Source organism: Crotalus tigris, unplaced genomic scaffold, assembly GCF_016545835.1.
Source record: "Crotalus tigris isolate CLP2741 ecotype Arizona unplaced genomic scaffold, ASM1654583v1 scf7180000019478.12717781048:2074007, whole genome shotgun sequence".
NCBI classification, from domain to species: Eukaryota; Metazoa; Chordata; class Lepidosauria; order Squamata; family Viperidae; genus Crotalus; species Crotalus tigris.
The window spans coordinates 580,704-602,631 of NW_024097560.1; the positions used below are offsets into that span (position 1 = coordinate 580,704).

Sequence of the window (21,928 nt, forward strand, 5' to 3'; positions counted from 1 at the left end):
CCCGCGGAGGGGCGGGGGCTGACATCCGGCGCTGGCCCGGCCCCGGGGGCGGCGCGGGCGCAGGCGGGCGGCGGGCAGCGGGCAGGCGGAGCAGCAGCGGCGAGCGAGGAGGGGGCGACGGCCCGGCGGGGCTGGCTGGGGGCGCCTGATGAGCCTCAACGAGCACTCGATGCAGGCGCTGTCCTGGCGGAAGCTCTACCTCAGCCGGGCCAAGCTCAAAGCCTCCAGCCGCACCTCGGCGCTCCTCTCCGGCTTCGCCATGGTGAGCCGGGGCGCGGGGCCCGCGGGGGAGGCGGTTGCAGCGGGGCCAGGGCGGAAGAGCCCCCCACGCGCACTCCGCTTGGGGGTCCCCGGAGGAGCCTTTGGGGAGGGGGCTGTGAATGCGTGCAAAGGGAAGGGAGGGGGGGGTCCAGGCCGGGCGCAGACTTAGCTCCGCACCGGGAATTAGGTGGGTCCCGCTTGCCTCCTTTTTTTGCACCGGTTCCTCACGGCTTCTCGCAGGCGTCCCTCTGGTTCTGATTGTGCCTGTTGGCCTCCCCGCGTGTTTGCTCTTTCGCACGGGCAGAGTGCACGCGTCTTCCGGCATTTGCATCGGGGCTCTGGCCAGGGGCTTCGGAGTCCCTCTCTTTTAGGGTTGAGTGGGTTGCAGACGTCCCCCTGAATCTTTCTTGCCGGCCCTATCCCACTTTTATGTCTTTATTGACTTGCTGCCCATCTCAACCGCGAGGTGACTCCGGGCTGCTTAGGATGTTAAAATTATCATTTTGTTATTTATAAGTGGCAACTGGCCCTCCTGCCTCCTCCTGTTAAAATCCCCTCCGAACAACAATCCTGTGAGGTGGGTTGGCCTGAAAAAAAGAGAGGTTGGTCCAAAGTCACTCAGCTGGCTTTCCTGAGTTAGGCAGGACTAGAACTCACCATCTCCTAGCTTCTAGGCCAGCATAACACCTGTCAGGTTCTGAGTCCTGTGTGAATCCTCAGTTACAGGATCAATCTATGGTGCCTGCATAGATTCAGACTGAAGTGGACATTTTCAGAGTGATGTAGGCTTGCTGTTAAAATGTCTGAGGAGAGAAGGCAGGGGCTGCTGATGTTGGTTTGAGGCGTAGAATGGCCTGGCCAAAACTATTCAGTTACAGAACAGTTCAGCCCCTTACATCTGATTTGATTTGGGGTTAGGGTTCTCACATGACACAGGATAAATTCCAGCCTGCTCTGGGAAGCTCATCCATCCATCCATCCATGAGCAGCCAGGGATTGTCTTAAAAATGCAGCCGTCTTTTTCCAAGCTTTCTGGCGTGCAGCAGTATTTATTTTGCTCTTAGCCAGCTGACTTTGCTTGGAAGTTTAATTTCTCTTTTCTTTTTTAAAGTTGTTGTGATTCCTGTAGGATTGCCAGGTTTCAGGCGAATGGAACAGGATATGATTTCTGAATGAGGCCTTTACAGAAAGGGGAAGCCATGGTTCAAAAACTTCTCTTCCTTTTTGTATATTTAGGACTGTTTGTTCTAGCAGAGTTTTGACCTCAGGAGGACCTAAGAATAAAAACCCTCCTTTCTGTTGTAAAAACTGAACAGCTTTCTTGGCTTAAAAGATCCGCTCCGCTTCAAAGGCTGAGTTTGTACGTTGCTCTAAGCTGGAATAAAACACCACTGCTTGAGTGTGTCAATTTCCTTAGGCTGTAAGCCGCCCCCCCAAAAAAAAACCATTATGAAGGCTTAACATGAAGTGTGAAACATAGCATGAATTTCTTTTCAGATAGTCCTTGACTTATGTCCATTTGTTTAGCGACCATTCAGAGTTACGATGGTGCTGAAATAAAGTGACTGAGGACCTGGTCCTCGCAAGTGATTGCCCCAAGTGATTGCAATTTGGGCATTTGGCAACTGGGCTTGCATTTATGATAGTCGCAGGATCCTGGGGTGACAAGATCACCCTTTGTGACCTTATTAGCTGGCTTCTGACGAGCAAAAGGTGGCTGGACTTCAACTCCCAGAATTCTCCAGTCAACTACATGAGGTTTCAGCAAAGCACAATAGGGTTTTAAGGATTTTCTCTTAACCTGGTCACACAAGGGATCCCGTGACACTGCAACCGTCATAAATATGAGACAGTTGCCAAGTGTCTTGAAATTTTGATCACATGACCACGGAGAGGCTGAAATGGTGCTAAGTGTGAAAAATGGTGATGAATCACTTTTTTTTAAGGGCCATTGTAGCTTCAAACGGTCACTAAATGAACTATTGTCAGTCAAAGTTTACCTGTATAAGAAATTAAAACGGCTCCAGTTAAACTCTCGAGTTTTACATTTAGGGGCAAAAGAGTTTGTTTCCCCCCCCCCCCCCCAAAAAAAATAAATAAGTAACTCATCCTCAACTTCTAATTGCTAACCAGATTTTATTGAAATTGATTTGGGGCTTCCTAGCTTCGTTGAGAGACAGAACCAGCAAAAGGCGGAGATTTCACTTCCTTGTTTACCTTTTCAGAGATCTGACCTGCTTAGGGATTTATTTATTTATTTATGTAGCGTATGACAACCTGCTTGGGCAGTTTCTTTCCAATGGAAATCCAAGAAGTCCTCGATTTAACAACAGTTCCTTTAGTGACCATTCAAAGTTACAGCAGCACTGGAAAAGGTGACTTACAACTGTTTTTCACAGATTCTGACCTTTGAAGAATCCCCAGGGTCACATGATCAAAATTTGATGCATGGCAACTGACTCATATTTATGACAGCTGCTCTGTCCCGGCGGAGGTCACGTGATCCCCTTTTTGCAACCTGATTAGCAAAGGCAAGGGGGAAGATGGATCCATTTAACGACCAGGTTCCTAACCTAACAACTGTCACGATTCGCTTAACAACTTTGGCAAGGAAAGTTGTAAAACGGGGGCAAAATTCGCCTAAGTGTTTCATGTAGCAGCAGAAATTTTGGGCTCCCTTGTAGTCGTAAGTCAAGGACTGCCTTTGTGCAGAATAAAAACCAAAGAAATTTCTCCAAAGAAATCCTCGAAAAATAAGCTTTGCACAAGCGCTGAGGTCCAGCTTTAATCAGTTAAAGCTTACGAGTTTTGTTCTTTTCCAAAACCTGAAGCTACCTGATTCGGTAGCAATCTTGGCAATGAATTTTTCGCCTCTAATTGGCCAGGTTGTATTTTAGCATATCGCTAATGCTAGTGACCGAGCATTTAAACTAGGATTTTAAAAAAATATATTTCCATCTGGAGGAAGAAAGCAACTTGTATTCTTCTGAATTGTAATCTATTTATCCTATCTTGGTTCCCCTGCAAAACTCGGTGTTTTTATATTGGCAGCGGAATAAAAGCCGGAAGTGTTTTCTTTTGTTTGGCTGTTTTTAATTGGCACAGCGAACATTCGATTTGAGGCAGGTTTTTTTAATTTCCTCTGTAGCCCTTCAGGCCAGATTGCAAGGTGGTTTTTCTCCGTTTCTGGGGAAAGGAGCTGGCCGTTCCATAAATGCGTCACTGCCGATTCTCTCAGCATCGCTGAGCAAAGTGGTGCTGGCTGCCTGCCCAAAACTCAATGGATCTTTTCTCTTTTTGTTTTTCTTAGCCTCCTTTCTTCTCCCAGGGTGTCAACTGTGTAATGCTAGAAAACAAGGAGTTTCTCTTTCTCCATAAAGCAAAATTGACTTTTTCCTCCGCTGTTTGGAAGCCTGAATGGATTCACCTTTCAGAATTAAAAAAAAAAAAAAAATCCTGGGCGGTCAAAACAGGTGACACGGATAGAAAGTTTTAATGCTTTGTGGTCCTTTGATGCCACCTACCTTTTGAGAACCTCACCTAGTTTTGATGAAGGTGGATGTTCAAAGTTTAGGGGGTGAAACTGTCAACCACCCCTTCCCATTCGTTGGCAAAGGATGAGTTTTTCAACTTTGCTTGACATTTGGGTTCCCAAGAAGGCCTCTGCTTCTCTACCCTTTGACAGCCATCTGTTTCCTTCCTCTTTCTCCAAAACCAGTTCCCGTCTGTCCATCCGGAATTTGAAAACTTACAGTATGTTTCCTCCATGTAGTTTTGGAGTCTTTGCTCTCTCTCTCTTTTTTTTTTTGATTTGCCACAACGTTTTGTGCAAATCTAGCCATTGCTCTTTGCAAACTATGGTGGGTTTGACTAACTATGGTTAAACAAAGCTTGGACGTGACATGAGAAGAGAAATGGGACATGAACCGCTAGTTTTATTGATGGTTTGCTGTCAATGCTGTATGCTAACCAGAGTCATATTGGAGGGATGGGATTTTTTTATTGTTGTTTCTTTTCCACACCAAGGGTTCAATCACGGTTAAGGAGTTTCCTGTATAGTAAACACATTTGGGTAACTTTCTTTTTACCTTTTATTCCCCTTGGTGTAAGAAACTAAAGCAATACCCATGTACAATTACTGGAAAACAGCCACTCATCTGAAACTCTTCTAAAGAAATGCCCACACATTTTCAACTCTGTGTAAGCAACCACAAGGTTCATATCTTGTTTTTCATTAAAATGGGGCTTCTGAAAAAAAGCTTGATTTCAGACTGGAGCATGTCTGAATGTCAATTGGAGTAGAATTCCATGGATAAAGGGGATATCCATAAAGGGACCCGTTATTCAGGTCCCTCAGCCTCAAAAGCTATTTGAGAGCCTTTTCTTCATTGTCTACCCCCTTCCAGGTGGCCATGGTGGAAGTCCAGCTAGATGCGGAACATGACTATCCTCCAGGACTCTTGATAGCCTTCAGCGCTTGCACGACCGTCCTGGTGGCCGTCCACCTCTTTGCCTTGATGATCAGCACTTGCATCTTGCCCAACATTGAGGCCGTCAGCAATGTCCACAACCTCAACTCGGTCAAGGAGTCGCCCCACGAGCGCATGCACCGCCACATTGAGCTGGCTTGGGCCTTCTCCACCGTCATCGGGACTCTGCTCTTCTTGGCTGAGGTGGTGCTTCTCTGTTGGGTCAAATTCCACCCGCTGAAGAAGAAGACGGGCCCCGACATGCAGGCCAGCAACGGCACCATCACCGCCGGTGAGGCTGCAGCAATCACCTCCACCACCATCATGGTCCCCTTCGGGGTGGTCTTCATCATCTTTGCCGTCCACTTTTATCGTTCGCTGGTGACTCACAAGACGGATCGTCAGTTCCAGGAGCTGAACGAGCTGGCCGAGTTTGCCCGCTTGCAGGACCAGCTGGACCACAGAGGGGACTCCTTACCATCTCCCGGCGGCCATTATGCCTAGAAAAGTGCCCTTGGGTTGGGAAGATCAAAGATGATGGAGCCAACCAAGTTCTTCTGAACTTTCCGGGCCTGAATTTGTTTGAGCTGCAATCTCCGCGTAGGGAGAGAAGTTACAGTAGAAACTGGACGGTGACTTCTTAGGGCTTTTAAGAAGTAATAATAAACCAATAAAAGGCAAAAGAATTGTTCTTGTCAAATTGTGGAATACGAACATCTAGGATTCCTGCCTGTCGCCCACCGCTCTCCTGGCCCTTGCTGTGATCCGGGTTTGTTTCCTTTGAAGTGGTTCATCAACAGAGAAAATGCAAAAAAAATAAATAAAAAAATTGACGTTGGGTGGGTGGGGTAATTAGAGATCTGAAGGGAAGTAGTTTACCTTGGACTCTTTTGTGTCAAATAACAGGCTGGCTGGAGTCGTGCACTGCCTGGAGGCAGAAGTTCTTGAGAACATCCAGGGTCTAAGTTTGGTTTTGTTCACTGATTGAAGCAAAACAGGCAAGAGAGAGACACTCAGAGCCGCCCCCAGCCACAGGTCAGCCCGTAACCAGCTTCTAAAGAAGCAGATTTTCCTTTTTAAAAAGAAACCCAAAGCCCTGGTTTCTAGTCCTCATTGAGGCAGAGATAGATTTAAAGACCCATCTATTCTGCCTGTTGAATTTTTTTACAGTTTTGTGGGGAGTGAACACGCAATCAGGCCTGGGAGATTTTTTTATACTCTTCATTTTTCCTACCACTCCCAGATTTAAGAGAGTTCAGAAAAGTCAGTGTGTGTTTCCCCAGGGCTTTTGTCAGAATCTGGTTTCCATTTTTGCAGAAGAGGGGACATTTTTTTGCCAGTCTTCCATAATTTCTTTTAGGAACAGAAGGCACAATAACTCTGAATCTACCAGGGAAAGGCGCACAAAACTCTGGGTTTGTGTGTGCATGTATGTGTGCATATGTATCAGGAAAGCATTATTGCTCGGCATGAGTCATTTATATTCCCACCTTGCAGAATTCTGTTTGAAAGAAAGCTTCTGTGCTAAAACCCTTGCCCAGTGAAGCTGGACAAGGGTCAGAAAAGAGACGGAAGAGCTATTTGTTCGGTGGGCTTCCTGATCATTTAGAAGCAGACGTTCCTCCTGTATCTAGTGCTGCCTTGACAGAGTTTGCATTTTGTTTAAATGACTACTGGAACATCTCAGAGTGGTTTAACCACTGGTTTACCCTATCATTTTTTTAATCTGGGGTTCTTGAATGCTGGGCTTAGACATCTCGGCTGCTAATCCAATTCAGAGACACTGGGGTGGTTGACTGTTGGGTTTCCCGCAAAAACGTTGGGCTTTATCCTCTCTTGAAAATAAAGATGGGGGGCTTTTACTTGTTTAGCAGGTCTCTTACTCTAACCCTAACCTACTGCAAAGTCCACGAGAGAGGAGAGACCTGGAATGTTATATCAGAAATGAAAGAAAACAAGCTTTCTTCTTCAACAGACTGTAAGGACCAAAACAGTAGCTTTGATAGCCACAAGCTGCCCCCATTCCGGCAGCCGTTGGGTGTGGGTTAGAGACTTCCTTCCTGAGAAAACAGTGAGAAAAACAGGTTGGGGAGGGGGAGTTGCTGCCTAGGTGGGATTCGGGGCCAGGAGTTCCAAAAAGACTGGGAAACTGACCGGAGCAAGCTGCTGCCCATCCCAAAGGGTTTGGTTGTAGTTTAGAGCCAATGGTTGCACTGAATTATTAATGCAATGGAGGAAATCACTGAATCTCTTCTCTATCTCATCCGATCAGCTGAATTCGATTTAAGGTTTTTTGCTGCGTTAATGTGAAGCAAGGACCTCCGATGCTCTGCTCACGGCCCAGAGTAGGTGTCTTCTCTGGAAATGGAGTGGTTCTCTGCATGCAAAAATAGGGGCATGCAAAAATGGGGTGCACAAGGCTTTGTCTACCCCAGGTGTACTTGGGAACTTCAATTCCCAGAATACACCAGCCAGAAATTCTGGGAGTTGAAGTTCACAAACCTTAAAAGTTACCCAAGCTGGACACATCTGGTCTATTCTCTACCCTTAAAAGAAAACAAAATACTGCATTTATTAGATTTTTTTGGCACTTTGTACAGGACTCCCCAGAGACATATTTCCAGTTATTCATTTAACTCCCCCCCCCAACATTTTGGGTAAGATTTCAGGGTCATACTTGCTGGAGAGCACAAGGTTGCAAATTCAAACTCAGGTGTTCCTCAACCAATCAGGGGGCTCCAAAAGAGAATATTTTTAACCCTTATGTTAACTGAGTGACTGGTAGACAAGGAAAAAACAACTGATTTTTTTCCTTTGGAAACGGCTATCATGTAAAAATAGTTCTTAATAAAAAAAACAAGAGTGAATATATATTTATCAATAAGAATAAATTAGAGAGAAGTACTGTACTAAGATTGGTTTGCAATTTTTTTTTAAAAAAGAATGGGGCTCTGGCTTTTTAAATATAATCTGTTCTCGAAAATATATATTTTACGAGTACTCATTTTGGAAGGATAAATCCTGTCATTGATGCACGGTTGACTTCTGTAAGTGCTTATCGAAGGGAGAGTTAAAATGGACCTTTTTATTTAGATTTGTTTCCTTGCTCCATTTTTTATTTTTAGTGACTCAAAACATGGTAGGTTTCAAAATTTTCCTGCAGGAATGCGGGTGTGTTTGAATTGGAGAGCTATTTCGGGGTGTGTTCAGATAGGAAAACACATTTGTACTCTGTGTGTGTGTGTGTGTGTGTGTGTGCGCGCGCGCGCGTGCGCACACTTGCTTAATCCAGCCTTTGTGTTCTTTGAAGTCATTGTTGCCTTTATAAAATACTTCAGCTTATCTTATTTTTATGGGCATCCTCAAAAAAATGTTTTTAAAAAAATCTCCAAATTTTCTAATTGTAGAAATCAAACCCTTAACCCACATAGTGGCGGTAAAATAGGAAAATCTTCTGAACTTGGATGAGAACAAGGAATGGAGAGAGGCTGGCTGGAGAATTCTGGGAGTGGAAGTCCACCCTGCTTAAAGTGGTCAGGGCTGAGAAACAGTACTTTTGGCAGAGGTCATTTTGAATAGCACTGATGATATTACCTAGTTGGGTAATGAAATGTCTGTTGAAAACAACCAAGGTCAAAGAGCACCAAGGACCCCTCATTAATCATCTAATCAGAATAGAGCTGGAAGAAACCTTGGAGGTCTTCTAGACTAATAATTTCATTATTATTATTTTCCCTTGGCAAAATTTGGTGAGACGGTGTTGATTTATTCTTTCAGCCCTCCTCCCACATTTGGTGAAAACTTAACGAAGTAAATGAAACAGGAGAGTCTGCCATGCACATTGGTTGAAAGGAAAAAAAACAAGGAAAAGCTCAAAAGACAGCCAGGATAATATATTCCAAGGAATGGCATCCATCAGAGAGACCTTTCTGTTAAAAAGCAGCCTTGACCAGAGAAATGTTTGCAGAATTATAATCATCCTCGTTCTTTCTGAGGCTGAGAATTGAATATTTCGGCATTCTGTAATATCAGAACAGCTTCTTCTAAGACTCCGTCTGGATCCGCCAGTTCGATCTGGAAGAAAAAAAAAAACTTAGTTGATCAGCTAAAACGAGTAGTTTCTGCTGACAAGCTACTCTATTAATGTACGCAGCCCATCTCACTGCGAGGCCACTGTCTGCAGGAAATCCTCAACTTACGACCACGGGACCAGAATTTCCAGTAGTTAAGAGAGTCACGCCCAATTTTATAATCTTTTTAGCCACGGTGGTTAAGTGATTCAACAAATCAGGTGGTTATTAAGCCTGTCTGCTTCCTAACTGACTTCGCTTGTTGGAAGGTGGCTGGGAAGGTTGCAACAGGCGATCACGCGATCCAGGGATGCTACCTCTGTCAGAAATACAGGCCGGTTGCTAAGCGTCCCAAATTTTGATCAGGTGAATTGGGGACACTACAACAGTCATTGTGTGCCATTTTTTTCCAGCGCCACAGTACCTTTGAACAGTCGCTAAAAAAATGGTTGTAAGTCAATGGCTACCTGTATATAAACAGGGAGCCAACCCCACTCCCTACTAGCACTGATGAGATTGCCTAGTTGGGTGATGAAAGGTCTACAAGAAAACCACCCAGCTCAGAGAGCACCAAGCACCCCACAGGTCAATCCCACGCTTCTTCGATTGGAGTTTCAGCTTTATGCAATGATTTATTAGCCAAGCTATTTACTAACTAATTTATTGACAATGATTTATTAACTAAGTTCTAAGCATGGCTGGTTGGGGAATTCTGGGAGTTGAAGTCCACCTATCTTAAAGTTGCCAAAGTTGAGAAACAATGCTTTAACCTCATGACCAAAACTCATGGGAAGAATCCGGACCCACATGGACTGCCCTTTACCTTGGGGATGGGGTATTGGGTGGGCACGGGAGCTTCATCCCTGCCAAAATCAACCATGGTGCCACACGTCGGTATGTCTGCCACCCAGTACCCTTCATAGAGCTGGCCGGTGTCTAGGTAGATAAACTTTCCCGGACCGTGTTTCTTTCCGTCTTTCCATGAACCTTCGTAGCGGTTTTCATTTTCTGGCACGGAGAGAGAAGCAGCCCTGTTTTTATTTGAAGGAGGAGAGATCTTTTGGTTGCCAAAAAATCCCTTTTTAGTTAGCATGCGGGTTCTGGATGGAACCCAGAAACACCAGGAAGTATCTCTCAGATGCCCAAAACTTACTACTGAAGGCAAAGTAGCCTTGGTTGAGAATCCACCATTTTTAAAATGTAGAATAAATGTAACTCTCATAATTTTTGTGGTTCATTGCCTAGTTCGGACTGGATTTGGCATTTTTATCTACCTTTCAAGTCCTTCCCAAGGATCTGAGATAGGTAGATGTTGATATTCAATATTCAAGGTCTCGCTGCAGGATTTCAGCTACTCCGAATCAAGCTGCCTTTTGCAAGTGACTGATGGGGAACTTGTCAATGCCAAAATTAAAAAATAATAATAATCCATTCCCTTTCCGCTTTCTTGCAGAGGGTCTTATCCTGAGATAAAGTTGTTTAAGAATCCAAAGCACAACGCCAAAGAGACTTATAAGAACAGTAGATTAATGAGCTGTCCTGGGAGGAAAGTAAAATGGATTCACCCAGAATTTGGGTCCAGGAGAATGTTTTTTATTGAGAGAAAAAATCTGCCCTTCTCCAGCCTTTCTGTAACAGTGAGTCAAACCCACATTAATGGCCAGTGTCAGGTTGCGAGCATGTAACAGCATGGTCTATGGCAGCCGTCTCCTAGTCCTAATCCTAAAAGGAGACATGCCAACCACATGACTGCCACAACTGGAGGCTTGGAAGACATTGGCAGCCACCGAGGCCGATAAAATTAACCTCGCAGACTAATTTTAGCCTAAGGAAAAATCCAGTTGAGACACTCGGTTTAGGAATACCTTTGCAAAACCTTTAGGAAGGTTGAAACCCTTCAGATTTACCAAAGGGTTCCTGTCCAGAATTTCCTGAAACTTGGCAAAGGATTCTTTCTTTGGAAATTAGACTCTAGTTTCTAGCGAGGTGCCAACAGCTGAGAGGTAGATGGGATTAACCTGGTTTTTTTTAATAAACTCTTGCAAGTCTGGAAGTACAATTCTTCTGCTGTGTTTTACAGCCTGAGAAACTCGGGAGGGTCCTGTCTGAATGTCTTTCTCCAGCCATGATGCAGCTCTGGGCTTAAGCAGTCTCTTATTGAAGGAGTCTCCAACCTTGGCAACTTTAAAACTTGTGGACTTCAACTCCCAGAATTCCCCAGGCAGCATGGCTGGCTGAGGAATTCTAGGAGCTGAAGTCCACAAGCCTTAAAGTTGCCAAGGTTGGAGACCTGTCTGATTACACCTCTTCTTATCTCCCAAAGTCTTTCCCACAAATCTTTAGAGCCCTTTCCTCTAAAGGCTGAGAAACTAGGGAGGGTCCCTCCTGAATCTCATGTCCCATCCATTAGCTAACTGAGGGCTAAGCAGTCTCTTATCTAATAGTTCCTTTGGCAGCCTTTCTTTGCTCCCTGTCCCAAAGTCTTTCTCACATCCCATTACATCTGGCCATCAGTGCAGCTGAGTTGGACACTTACTACAGCGAAACATCCCTTGACCACCGGGCTTGTCTTCGGACCACTGGCCTTCATAGATGGCCCCGTCTTTGTAGTACATCCGCCCCCAGCCGTTTCGCTTTCCCCAGGCCCATTCGCCCTCGTAATACTCTCCCTCGGAGTAGAACTTAACTCCGTAGCCCTGAAAGGGTGAAAGAATCTGGATGAGAGGAATGGATGACTGACTCTTTGTGGGTGTGAAATGACACAGGAGGAGATTAATGATTGTGGCCTTGGTTAAATTTAATTCAGAAATCCCATTTTTCAAATAAACTGTGGTTTCCTCCCCACGATTACTCTAAATTGTATATGGCTGTCCGGTGAAATAATTCCACTGTCCTGTCACATTCCCCCCCACTCCAAAGCAAAACCCTGGCCCAATTAAAAAGCATATAAACTCACCCACATTTTGTCATTCTTCCACCAGCCGGAATATACTTTCTTATAATCTTTTGTCACAGGGTCTGGAATACTGTAAGTCCCGAAGCCGTCTCGTTTTCCGAATTTCCAATCCCCGCTGTAGATCGCTCCGGATTTTTTCCATATTTGTGTTCCTTTGCCTGCCAAGGTTCCAAAGGAAAAAAAACTGCAGGTGAGACACTGTGGATGCCAGCCAAACATCCAACAGGTGCAGCTGCCCTCCCTTCTCCTCTTACCGTGTTTGATGTTGTCCAGCCATTCCCCTACATAGCGGTCTCCGTTGACAGCGTAAACCGTGTGCCTCAACCCGCACTTTTGCGCCTTCCTGTCCCATTCGTGCCAAAGGGGGTCAACTCTTCGGGGGTATTTGATGATGGGCATCTCATCTGGAGTAGAGAAAGAAGGGGAGAGAGACGCAGCCAGTGAGCCCAGCCCTTGATGGATGCGTTATTTGTTAAATTGATGTGCTGCCCATCTCACACCGCGACAGCCACTCTGGACGCCTTACGGCATAACAAAAAAGGTCCCCAACTTTTGGGCACCAGGGACCGGTTCCATGGAGAAAGGTTTTTCCATGAAGCAGAGAGTGCGTAGTTTTGTGTGTTGTCTGCATCTCATAGATGGGTTTGGCTTGTTTGTGCAGATCGGTTGCTGGCATGCCTCAGCCCGGTAGCGATCCACGGACCAGGGGTTGGGGACCTCTGCCCTAAGTGCTGAGCTGTTCAGCCATGGGGCCTGAAATGAACCTTTGGCTCGATGGTACCACGCCCTCATCAGCCTTGATTCATAAACCACAACGCCCAGGTACATGCCAACCCATTGAGGCCAACCTCGTCAAGCCAACCTCTTGATAACTTGGCAGCATCTGCGAATCTGGTTGGAGATCAGCAGCTCAGCCCCCAAACCGAGTTACCTGTCCAGGCTCGTGTTTCTGTTCTTACACCTGGGAGTGGAGGTGATTCCGAGGGGATGTTCCTTCTGCTTCTCCTCCCTTTTCACTACCGTCCCCGAAGCAGCCCTGCTGGTGTGGCCCTTCCGTGGAGCAGGGCTGAGGGATCCTGGCCCAGCTCCTGAGGTCATCACGACATCAAGAGCCTGCCCTTATGACGAGGCGCTGATCTCCCAGGAGATCATCGCTGGCGGGGCCTGCATCTTCCAGTTCCAGCACACCTGGATGGATGCAGCTGAGGCAGCCCAGTTTCCCTGGGACTCTCTCAGGGGGAGGGAGCCCAGCCAGGCAGACCCCTCGGCCCATCCTTCCGCCCCCTTCCATGGCTTTCTTGGAAGACTCTTCCGGACTCTTGGACGGGTCTTCAGAACCTCAGAGACCCCCAAGCTACCTCTTCTCTATTGATGTGGTGCCCTAGACGGGACAAAGAAGATCGTAGGATCCTCTAGGTCAGTGTTTCTCAACCTGGGCAACTTGGAGATGGGTGCACTTCAATACCCAGAATTCTCCAGCCAGAAAATTCTGAAGTCCACGCGGCCATAGAATTCAGAGAGTTGAAGTCCGCACGGCTAGGGAATTCTGGGAGTTGAAGTCCATACATCTTAAAGTGGCCATGGTTGAGGAGCCCTGCTCTGGAATATTGCAGGCGAGAGAGGATAACCCTGGTTCAGCCCTTTAAAATCTTACCCACAATCATATCACAGGAAAAGAACCGGGATAGCCAAAAACTGGAAGAGGTTGGCACCCTTCTTCAGACTAACAAAAGGCCTTGAAAAGCCAGAAATGAAGCTTTTCTGATCTCCAAAAGCGGTGACTAAACTCCTCCCTATGTTTATATTCCTGGAAGCAAACTTGCAGGCATCTTTATTCCCCTCTTTCATACTATATCGCCCCCCCCCCCCAAATTGGCTGCATTCAGACCTGGTGTCTGAACTTTCCTCTGCCCTCCCCATCGCTTTCTCCTCAATTCCTGTGTCTTTCCATTAGAAATCCAGAGGGAGCCTCTGGGAACTTGGGGGGACAAAAAAAAAACAAGAGGAAAAGACGGCAAAGAAATAAGCAAACATAGAAATGTAACTGGAGACCCACCGTGTCTCTGCCATTGTAAGCTCAGGGGGCTCCAAGGGGGGGCACAGGTTGGCTCTGCCCCAGGGGGAGCGCAGGGCCAATCCTGGGGGGTCATCCTGGGTGGCTCAACCCCCACACAGAAGCCCGCTTGGCAAGGGAAGTGGCCATAGCAACACAGCAGAGCCGCAATACGGCCAGCTCTGAACGTTTCCTGCCGCCCAGAGGCCTTTCGGGCGAATGGCAACTTCCCAAGGGCCACAGGGGCTCCTGGGTGATCCGGGTCAGAGATTCAAGCTGCAAGCAAAAGGGTGGGAATCTCCGAGCCCTCCGCAGTTCCGTACACCGTATGTGCAACGCTGGCATCTGGGGGCTGCAAATAATTCCCTTCCCTCCTCTCCATTTCATTTCATTTTTCCTTTCTTTCCATGTTTCCTTTCTTTTCCTCTCCTCTCCTTTTCATTTTGCTTTCCTTTCGGTTTCATCTCTCCTCTCCTCTCCTTCTTCCCATTTCATTTTTCCTTTCCCCCCCCCCCTCCTTTCCTCTTTTCTTTTTAGCCCTTTTCTTCCGGATGCCTTAACCACGCAAGACGCCGAACCGGCTCTCCGATTCCCACGCCCTGGGCAAGGACGGCGAAGTAAGGGTTAAGCGGGGTGGGAGGAGCGCCTGGCCTCCTCGGAGGGGCGCGGCCAACGGGAAGCTCTTTTCTGAGCTTCAGCCAATCGGGGCCCAGAAGGCGGGGTCGACGGGGGCCGAGGAGACGCGCTTGCGCCGTCGGGCGCTCCCGGGGTGGGAGGAGAGAGAAGAAGCGGCTGCGATGAATTAACCTTGCGGCGCAGCGAGGGGGCGGGGCCGGGGCCGGGGCGGGGCCTGCTCATTCATCGCGCTGCGGGCCGCGGGGGGCGCGAAGCGGGGTCCGCCAGTCCCGCACGTGGAGGGGTCGGTGGGTCCCGCGGGGGTCCGAGCCCCGCGCCATGCAGGACGCCCTGGACGCCTGGGCGGAGCTGCAGGCCGACTTCCATCAGCTCCAGGTACGGGGCCGGTCGCGGGGTGGGGGTGGGGTCGCCCCGTCTCCCCGGCTTCTCCTTGCAACGGGCGCCCCTTGACCCTCGTTGGGGAGGGGGCTCCCCCAACTCCGCCCGAGTCTTCTCCCGCGACGCAGACACAATCCTGCCCTGCGTCATTTTTGCCCGGGGGCTCCTGAGCTTGCGGGCGCCCGTAGGGAGGAAGCAGGGCAAAGCAGCCTTGGCAGAAAAGCGGCGGGGGGGGGGCGGGTGAAAGGTGCTTGGGGTCTCTCCTCCCCCGATCCCCCCCCCTATAATAAAGCTGCGGGGGTCAGCAGCTCCGGGCCCGTTTGACTGCTGCGGAACAAGTGAAAAGGCTGAGATTTGCCCGATTCCTCTTGGGAAACCAGCAGGAGTTCAGATGACTTCCAGACCCATCATCCGCAGCCGGCAGATGAAGCCCAGCCCCGCCTGGGTTGGTGCGGGCTTTAAGCGAAGCTCGACGGGGGGGGGGGAAGCAGTCGTTGAGTTGCTTGAGTGGAGGGGGGATTTTTTTAAGGGGTCCTTGCAGACATTTAGGGGAGGGGGAGACTGAGTCGTTTCCCCTCCCCCGGGCGCTGCCTTGATAGGCTGAGGAGGGGCCACTGATACAGCTGCAGCCAGATGTGGCCTCGTTGGAAGGGGGAACAGGGGGGAAAAAAGCGTTTAGGGACATTTGGCCTGGAAATGAAGCAAAGGAGAACAACCAGGTTAATTGCTGACTAACCCTTGCAAAATATTGGAGGGAGCAGGAGGGGCCACTTAATGCCCACGAATGAAGGATAAGCTTGGGGAAGAGGTCACGGTTGCCCAGAGGCGCTTTTTTCAGGAGGCAACTGGACTTGTTTTCCTTTGAAGATGTTTCGCTTCTCATCCAAGTTTCCGCCCATCCAGTCAAGAGCGGAAGAAGCTTCTTGGATGAGAAGCGAAAATGTCTTCAAAGAAAAACAAGAAAGTCCACTTGCCTCCAGAAAAAGCACCTTTGGCACTTGGGGAAGAGGGTGTTGCTGGAGTGCTGCTTTCTCCTAAAAAGCTGATTTAGAGTCCCAGGAAAGAACATGAAACTTTTGTGGTGGGTTTTGCCTACAGGCAGTCTAACAGTGGAGCCTAAAATTTGTTAAGTGAGTTTTTACGACCTTTCTAGTCACACTTAAGCGAATCGCTGCAGTTGTTGTTCAGTTAGGAACACGGTTGTGAAATGAATCTGGACTCTAATTGTCAGAAGGTCGCAAAAGCGGATCACAACGACCCCGGGACTCTGCAACCGCAACCGTCATAAACGTGACCCCGTTGCCAAGCATCTAAATTCTGATCACGTGACCACGGGGATGCTGCAACGGTCGTAAGGGTGAAAAACAGTCACGAGTTTTTTTTTCCCCAATACTGTTGTAATTGAATGGTCACTAAACAAACTGTTGTAAGTTGAGGATTAGCTATTTTTGCACTGGGCAGCACTGAACTCTCTGCACTCATTCTTTCTTTATCGGTTCCTGGAGGAACTTTTTTAGAAATGATTAATCTTCAATCTCGGGCATCTGTGCCAAGATTGATCTCCAGCCAAACAGAGTTTGTGAGTTGCTGGAGTGGGTGGGTGGCTAATAGGCCAAAGGGTGAGCTTCCCCCTACAGATTTCCAGAAAGGCCGCAGGTTGCAGGAGAATCACAGGCCCCACTTTTCTACAAGATGCGGCCTTTAATCTCTTGACAATGTCGTCCTTAATTGGGGCTGATAAAGGGCAGGTCGTAGCAGGCAGGTCTTGTTTGGTTCCTTCCTTGCAGCTGGATCCCTAATCATCATTAGCCCCAAAGAAGCCACAGATCTGGAGGGATCCAGAACTGCAGCTGGGGATTCATCAGAATCCAGCTTTCTGAGCTGCTGTCTGGCTAGGGATGGACTTCAGGGCATAGCAGGATGTCCCTGGGTCACTCGTCCTTAAAGAATTTCCCACAATGCCCTAGAACACTTGATACGGCCTTTGAAATTGGAAGGGATGATGGGGGCTGGCAGCTGGTCTTTGCGCCTCAGCTTGCTGGAACTGGGTTCCACCTGGTACTTGTCCTTCACAAAGTGACCTCTTGAGGAGAAATCCCTGGTTGCCCAGCAGCTGAGTCCGTTCCCTGATTGACAAAAGCTTCTGTCACCAACTCTCTAAAAAAGGACTCTTGTTTCAAGGACACGGGGATAGATTTGAAGAGTCAGGGTCTGGGGATCTGGTTTGAATTGAGAGACCTTCCTGGTCCTTGACTTGTGGCGATAGTGGCACTAGAAGTTCTCTTAGTAAACAAGGCGGTTAAATGAGTTTTGCCTGATTGTACAACTGTTTTATTGCAGCTTTTTAAGCCAATCCCTGCAGTCGTTCAGTGAAACATTGGCCGTTAAGCGAATCCGGCTTCTCCCCTTTGCTTGTCAGAAGCTGGCTGGGAAAGTCACAAATGGCGATCACATTTGTGGTGCTGGGTTTTATTTATGCTTATCAGCTGCTTTGGGAAAAGATTACCAGTGATTTTATATTCAAAGGTGGGAAGTAAGAATTGAAAATGTGTCCTCCAGGTATTTTCCCCATTGTGTCTTTTCTGAATCTGTTTTCAAGACCTCTTGTTGTTTTGACTGGTTAGTGTTTTGTGACTTGCGATGCTGCTCCAGAAATGGCATAATTGTGCCCTGTGATCTTCCCATGTAACCAGAGTCCTGAAGTCATTCTTTTTCCAGCTCATGTGGAATTTGCAGCAACCAAAGTTGCTTAAACATAATAAGCAAATGTAATATTGTAGGCCTCTACAAGTAATTTCCCGTTCCTCTGAATCTAATGCACTTTTTAAATATTTATAGGAAACCCACAAAATTTACAAGCAGAAATTGGAGGAACTCACAAGCTTGCAGGTGGCTTGCAGCAGTTCCATAAAGAAGCAAAAACAGAGGCTGAAGGAGTTGCAGGATAACTTTAAAAGGTAATGGCTTCTCCAATGCCTAATACAGGCAGTCCTTGGCTTACAATCATTTGTTTAGTGACAGTTTGACCTTACAACGGCACTAAGGAAAAAGTGATTTATGCTTGCTTTTCACACGACCATTGCAGCATCCCGATGGTCACGTGATCGAAATTCAGACACTTGGCAACTGTCTCATATTTATGACGGTTGCAATGTCCTGGGGTCACGTGACCCCCTTTTGTGACCTTCTGACAAGCAAAGTCAATGGGGAAGCCAGATTCACTTAACAACCTGGTTGCTAACTTCACAACTGCGTGTAAAAGCGAATCCTTGCTTAACTGTTTTCCGCTGCCGTAATTGGCTGCCAGGCTCTTATTTTGGCACTCCTGTGCTTGTGTTCCTCCCCGGTGTCCAGGTGTGACGGCCAGGGCAGCTCAGAAACGGAGCTCATCCTGCAGATCAACAACCAGATCCGTGACCGCCAGAATGTTTTCTTCGACATGGAGGCCTATTTGCCGAAGAGGAACAGGTAGGCGTGCACACATGGAGGTTAGGCAGAGGGATGTTATTAAAAGAGAAACAGGTGTTTTTCAAACTCGCCCATGGGACCTAGAGTCCTGCCATCAGGGGAGCTGAAAGCAACATGTTGGAAAGGCTTTCCAGAACCGCCTTTAGAGCGATCTCTAAATCCAGAGTTGGCACAGCTGGAGAGGAACAGGAGATGTTTGGCAATGGAAGGGTGTTGGCAAGTCTCAAAGAGCTTCTGGACGATGGTTTGTGTTGTTGAATCTCCTTCTTGAGGTTGTCTTCACGTCCACGTTTACTTGAAACGATCCTAGCGGAGGATCAACCCCATACAGACCTGGCCAGGGCATCCGTGGAGGACAGGAGACCCCGGCAAGCTAAGCCACAGAGGGGCTAAGAGGGAGAGTTGAGGGCCTCTTTGTAGAAGAGATTCTTCACCATTTGGCACCCATAGCCAAAGTTTTATGGAGTTCCTATGCTGTTCCATAACATGTATTTGAGATGGGCAGCCCTGTAAATTGAGTTCAAAAATGAATTAAAAATGCTTGTTTATTGGGTGGATCAAAGGGCATTATAAATATCAGCCCGATGTGTCGGGACTACAGTTCTCGCTGACCTTAATTTGAGACCAGGTCTGAGCCCAAAACTGCGATTGTAACTCATGCCAGTCGTTACGCGGGTCTTCACGGGACCATGACTGGTTTTATGACTTTTTTCGTGGCAGTCATTAAACAAATGCCACAGTCGTTAAGCAAGTTAAGAAACAGCAAATCTCCGAATGGATAATTTTTGCCAGAAACCCCAACTATCTGATGCTTTGTACTGATGGGACTGTTGTTGTTTTTCCTTTCAGTCTGTACTTAAATCTGGTGTTGGGGAACGTCAATGTTACTCTGCTAAGCGACCAGGCCAAGTAAGTGAATTCTGTGCTATTTTAGGAGAATTTGGGAGGGCTTGCACGCAAAGGACCTGGCTCCGCTGAATAGGAGACTACAGGGACTAGTTTCCTCAGCCAGAATGAGCTAGGATGATGGGTGCTCCGGACTGATGTCTGTTGAGAAGTCTGGTTCACTAAGAATTTCTTTCTGAACTCTTGAATAGTTTACATCTTGTCTGTCCAAACGGGCTGCACCAGCCTATAGGTGTCAATCCTGGATTGTATAAACCAGGAATCGTGGTCTGTCAGAACAAGGCTGCAGTGTGTGCAGGCCAAGGAATGGGTGCAAGGACAAAAGGCACAGAATGCCAGCTCTGGCTTTGCAATGGCATGTCTCTTTTCTTTTGTCCTAGGTTTGCCTACAAAGACGAATATGAAAAGTTCAAACTCTACTTAACCATCATCTTGTTGCTCGGAGCGGTTGCCTGCCGGTTTGTTCTCCATTATCGGTAAGTTGGCAGCTTGGCGACTCAGCAAACGGTTTGAACCGCAGCCCTGGATTTTGAACCTGCACAGTATCTGCACTGACCCCAGTTTTTTTTATTATTTTTAAAAAGTATGTACCTACGTGTACATATATAAATACTATTCTGGGTATTCTAGTTTTTGGAAGGTGGGAAATAATCCCCAATTTTTCCCGCAGGGTCACTGATGAAGTGTTCAATTTCCTCTTGGTTTGGTATTATTGCACACTGACGATAAGAGAAAGCATCCTCATCAGCAATGGATCGAGGTACTAGTCCTCAAGATGGTTGGGGAATTCTGGGCTCTGACGTCCACCCATCTTCCAGTTGCCACGGTTGCAAAATACTGCTCTGTGCTGCACTGCAAAGCCTAAAGTGGCTTAAAAAGGTGTCTTCTTTGATTTCAGGATTAAAGGCTGGTGGGTGTCTCATCATTACATTTCTACGTTCTTATCTGGGGTGATGCTAACTTGGTAAGCAGTTTTCCCCCCCTTTTTTCATCCTCTGAACGGCAGACCAGCCTTAAAGATTCTTTGATCGTAAAAACAGAACTGTTCGCTGTGTTCTCCTGGTTTTGGCTGAACGTCATAATTCCCTCCATCTGGGTTAGCCTAGGCCGGGGATGTTCAACTTCAGCAACTTTAAGATTTGTGGACTTCAACTCCCAGAATTCACCAGCCAGCCATGCACGGCTGGCTAGGGAATTCTGGGAGTTGAAGTTCACAAGTCTTAAAGTTGCCAAGGTTGAACACCCCTGGTCTAAGGCGAATTTCCTCAACCCAGATGCTACCTTTTTTTCTTCTTCAGATGATGTTTTCGCTTTTTAAATTTCCTCTCTGCACCTCATGGCCTCTGATGCAATAGGATATGACAGTCACAGCTGTGCTGTGTCTCTTCAATGACTCCTGTGTTGTTTTTTTCTTTCCTCTTTCCACAGGCCAGAGGGTCTCATGTACCAAATGTTCCGGAACCAGTTTTTATCTTTCTCCATTTTTCAGAGTAAGTAAACATACATACCGGATCCACATGAAAAGTGGAATTTTGAAGGAAGCCAAGGGCGTGCAGCATAGCAAAATTGGATCAGAAAGAGCACAGTTAATCGGGAAAGTTCATTTATTTATCTTGTGGTTGAATGTAAGTGGACCTCGACTGATAACCCATAATTTGGGACTGGAACTAAGCGCCTGATTTCATGACCTTTTTTGCTGCGGTTGTTAAATGAATCGTGGTCATTAAGCGAATCGAGTTTCCCTCATGGACTTTGCTCATCAGAAGTTCTCTGGGAAGGTCGCAAATGACAGTCACATGATCCCATGATAAATACAAGTGGTTGCCGAGCACTCAAATTTTGGTCACATGACTGCAGTGGTTATATGTGCGAGGACCGGCCTTAAGTCACTTTTTTCAGACTGTTGTAACTTCAAATGCTTGTAAGTCAAGGACTGTTGTAGGTCTAGGTGTAAATTACGGAAGGTTAATAAATTGCAGCTCCAATCCCTTTTTTAAAAAAATTTAAGCCTATTTCCCTTTTTTCTTTCCAGGCTGTGTCCAGTTCCTTCAATATTATTATCAGAGTGGGTGCCTTTATCGACTCCGTGCACTCGGAAAAAGAAACCACTTAGATCTCACAGTGGGTAAGTATTAGGCACTCCGATTTGTTTGAAGACTTTTAGTTCTCCAGTATTTGGATCAGGGCTTTGAACCTAAATCTCCTACCAATGACCTGTTTCCATTGATTTTGAAATAAATTCGTAATTTTGTTAGCTCTTTGGTGGACTGAATCTATCCTGTCCATTGGAAACTGTTTCCCTTGTAACGAGATTGGATAAAAGATGGTCTTTTAATTTGCTTAATTTGACTGTGATTATTTTGATCTCTCGATAGAGGGGTTTCAGTCCTGGATGTGGCGAGGTCTGACATTTCTCCTCCCTTTTTTGTTCTTTGGGCAGGTAAGTTGGATGCCACGTGTTTGCTGATATTCTTGTTTAGTATACAGCCGGTCCTCGATTTAGGATTAGAATTGTCAATAATTATCTTGTGATAAATACAGTTCTTAAAGTTCTTCTCTGCTTTTTACAATCATGGCTCAGAACTCTGTGAGCAGAACCCTGTTCCTAAATCTCCTCTTTTTCCCCCCCCTCTCCCTCCCTCTGCTTAAGTTTTGGCAACTCTACAATGCGATCACCCTTTTCGAACTGTCCAGGCACAAGAAGTGTAAAGAATGGCAAGTAAGTATTTTT

General features: G+C 47.0%; 2 protein-coding genes across 5 annotated transcripts in view; one reads left to right on the plus strand and one right to left on the minus strand.

Annotated features, from left to right (window-relative positions):
- The window catches only part of TMEM120B (transmembrane protein 120B), a 25,225-nt gene continuing 3,297 nt past the window's right edge, over nt 1-21,928 (plus strand). The window contains exons 1-11 of one of the 3 annotated variants that reach the window (XM_039362661.1): nt 1-262; nt 17,662-17,780; nt 18,178-18,291; nt 19,141-19,200; nt 19,578-19,673; nt 19,868-19,957; nt 20,096-20,161; nt 20,626-20,687; nt 21,230-21,322; nt 21,573-21,637; nt 21,848-21,916. In XM_039362661.1, coding sequence (XP_039218595.1) covers nt 149-262; nt 17,662-17,780; nt 18,178-18,291; nt 19,141-19,200; nt 19,578-19,673; nt 19,868-19,957; nt 20,096-20,161; nt 20,626-20,687; nt 21,230-21,322; nt 21,573-21,637; nt 21,848-21,916 — 948 coding nt within the window. In that variant the 5' untranslated portion in view covers nt 1-148. Of the gene's footprint in view, nt 263-4,667; nt 7,644-14,658; nt 14,821-17,661; nt 17,781-18,177; nt 18,292-19,140; nt 19,201-19,577; nt 19,674-19,867; nt 19,958-20,095; nt 20,162-20,625; nt 20,688-21,229; nt 21,323-21,572; nt 21,638-21,847; nt 21,917-21,928 lie in introns of those variants that run through there. The other 2 variants (XM_039362659.1, XM_039362660.1) reach the window with 2 other exon arrangements.
- MORN3 (MORN repeat containing 3) lies at nt 8,603-14,290 on the minus strand. Of its 2 annotated transcripts, none has more exons than XM_039362663.1 (6): nt 13,813-14,290; nt 12,011-12,160; nt 11,757-11,914; nt 11,337-11,496; nt 9,624-9,808; nt 8,603-8,804 (listed from the first exon to the last, which is right to left on the minus strand). In XM_039362663.1, exons 1-6 carry the CDS (start codon nt 13,904-13,906, stop codon nt 8,706-8,708), a joined length of 846 nt encoding a protein of 281 aa, XP_039218597.1. In that variant the 5' UTR covers nt 13,907-14,290; the 3' UTR covers nt 8,603-8,705. The 2 variants fall into 2 exon arrangements, with proteins under 2 accessions (XP_039218597.1, XP_039218598.1); XM_039362664.1 differs by lacking the exon at nt 13,813-14,290 and adding an exon at nt 12,688-13,572.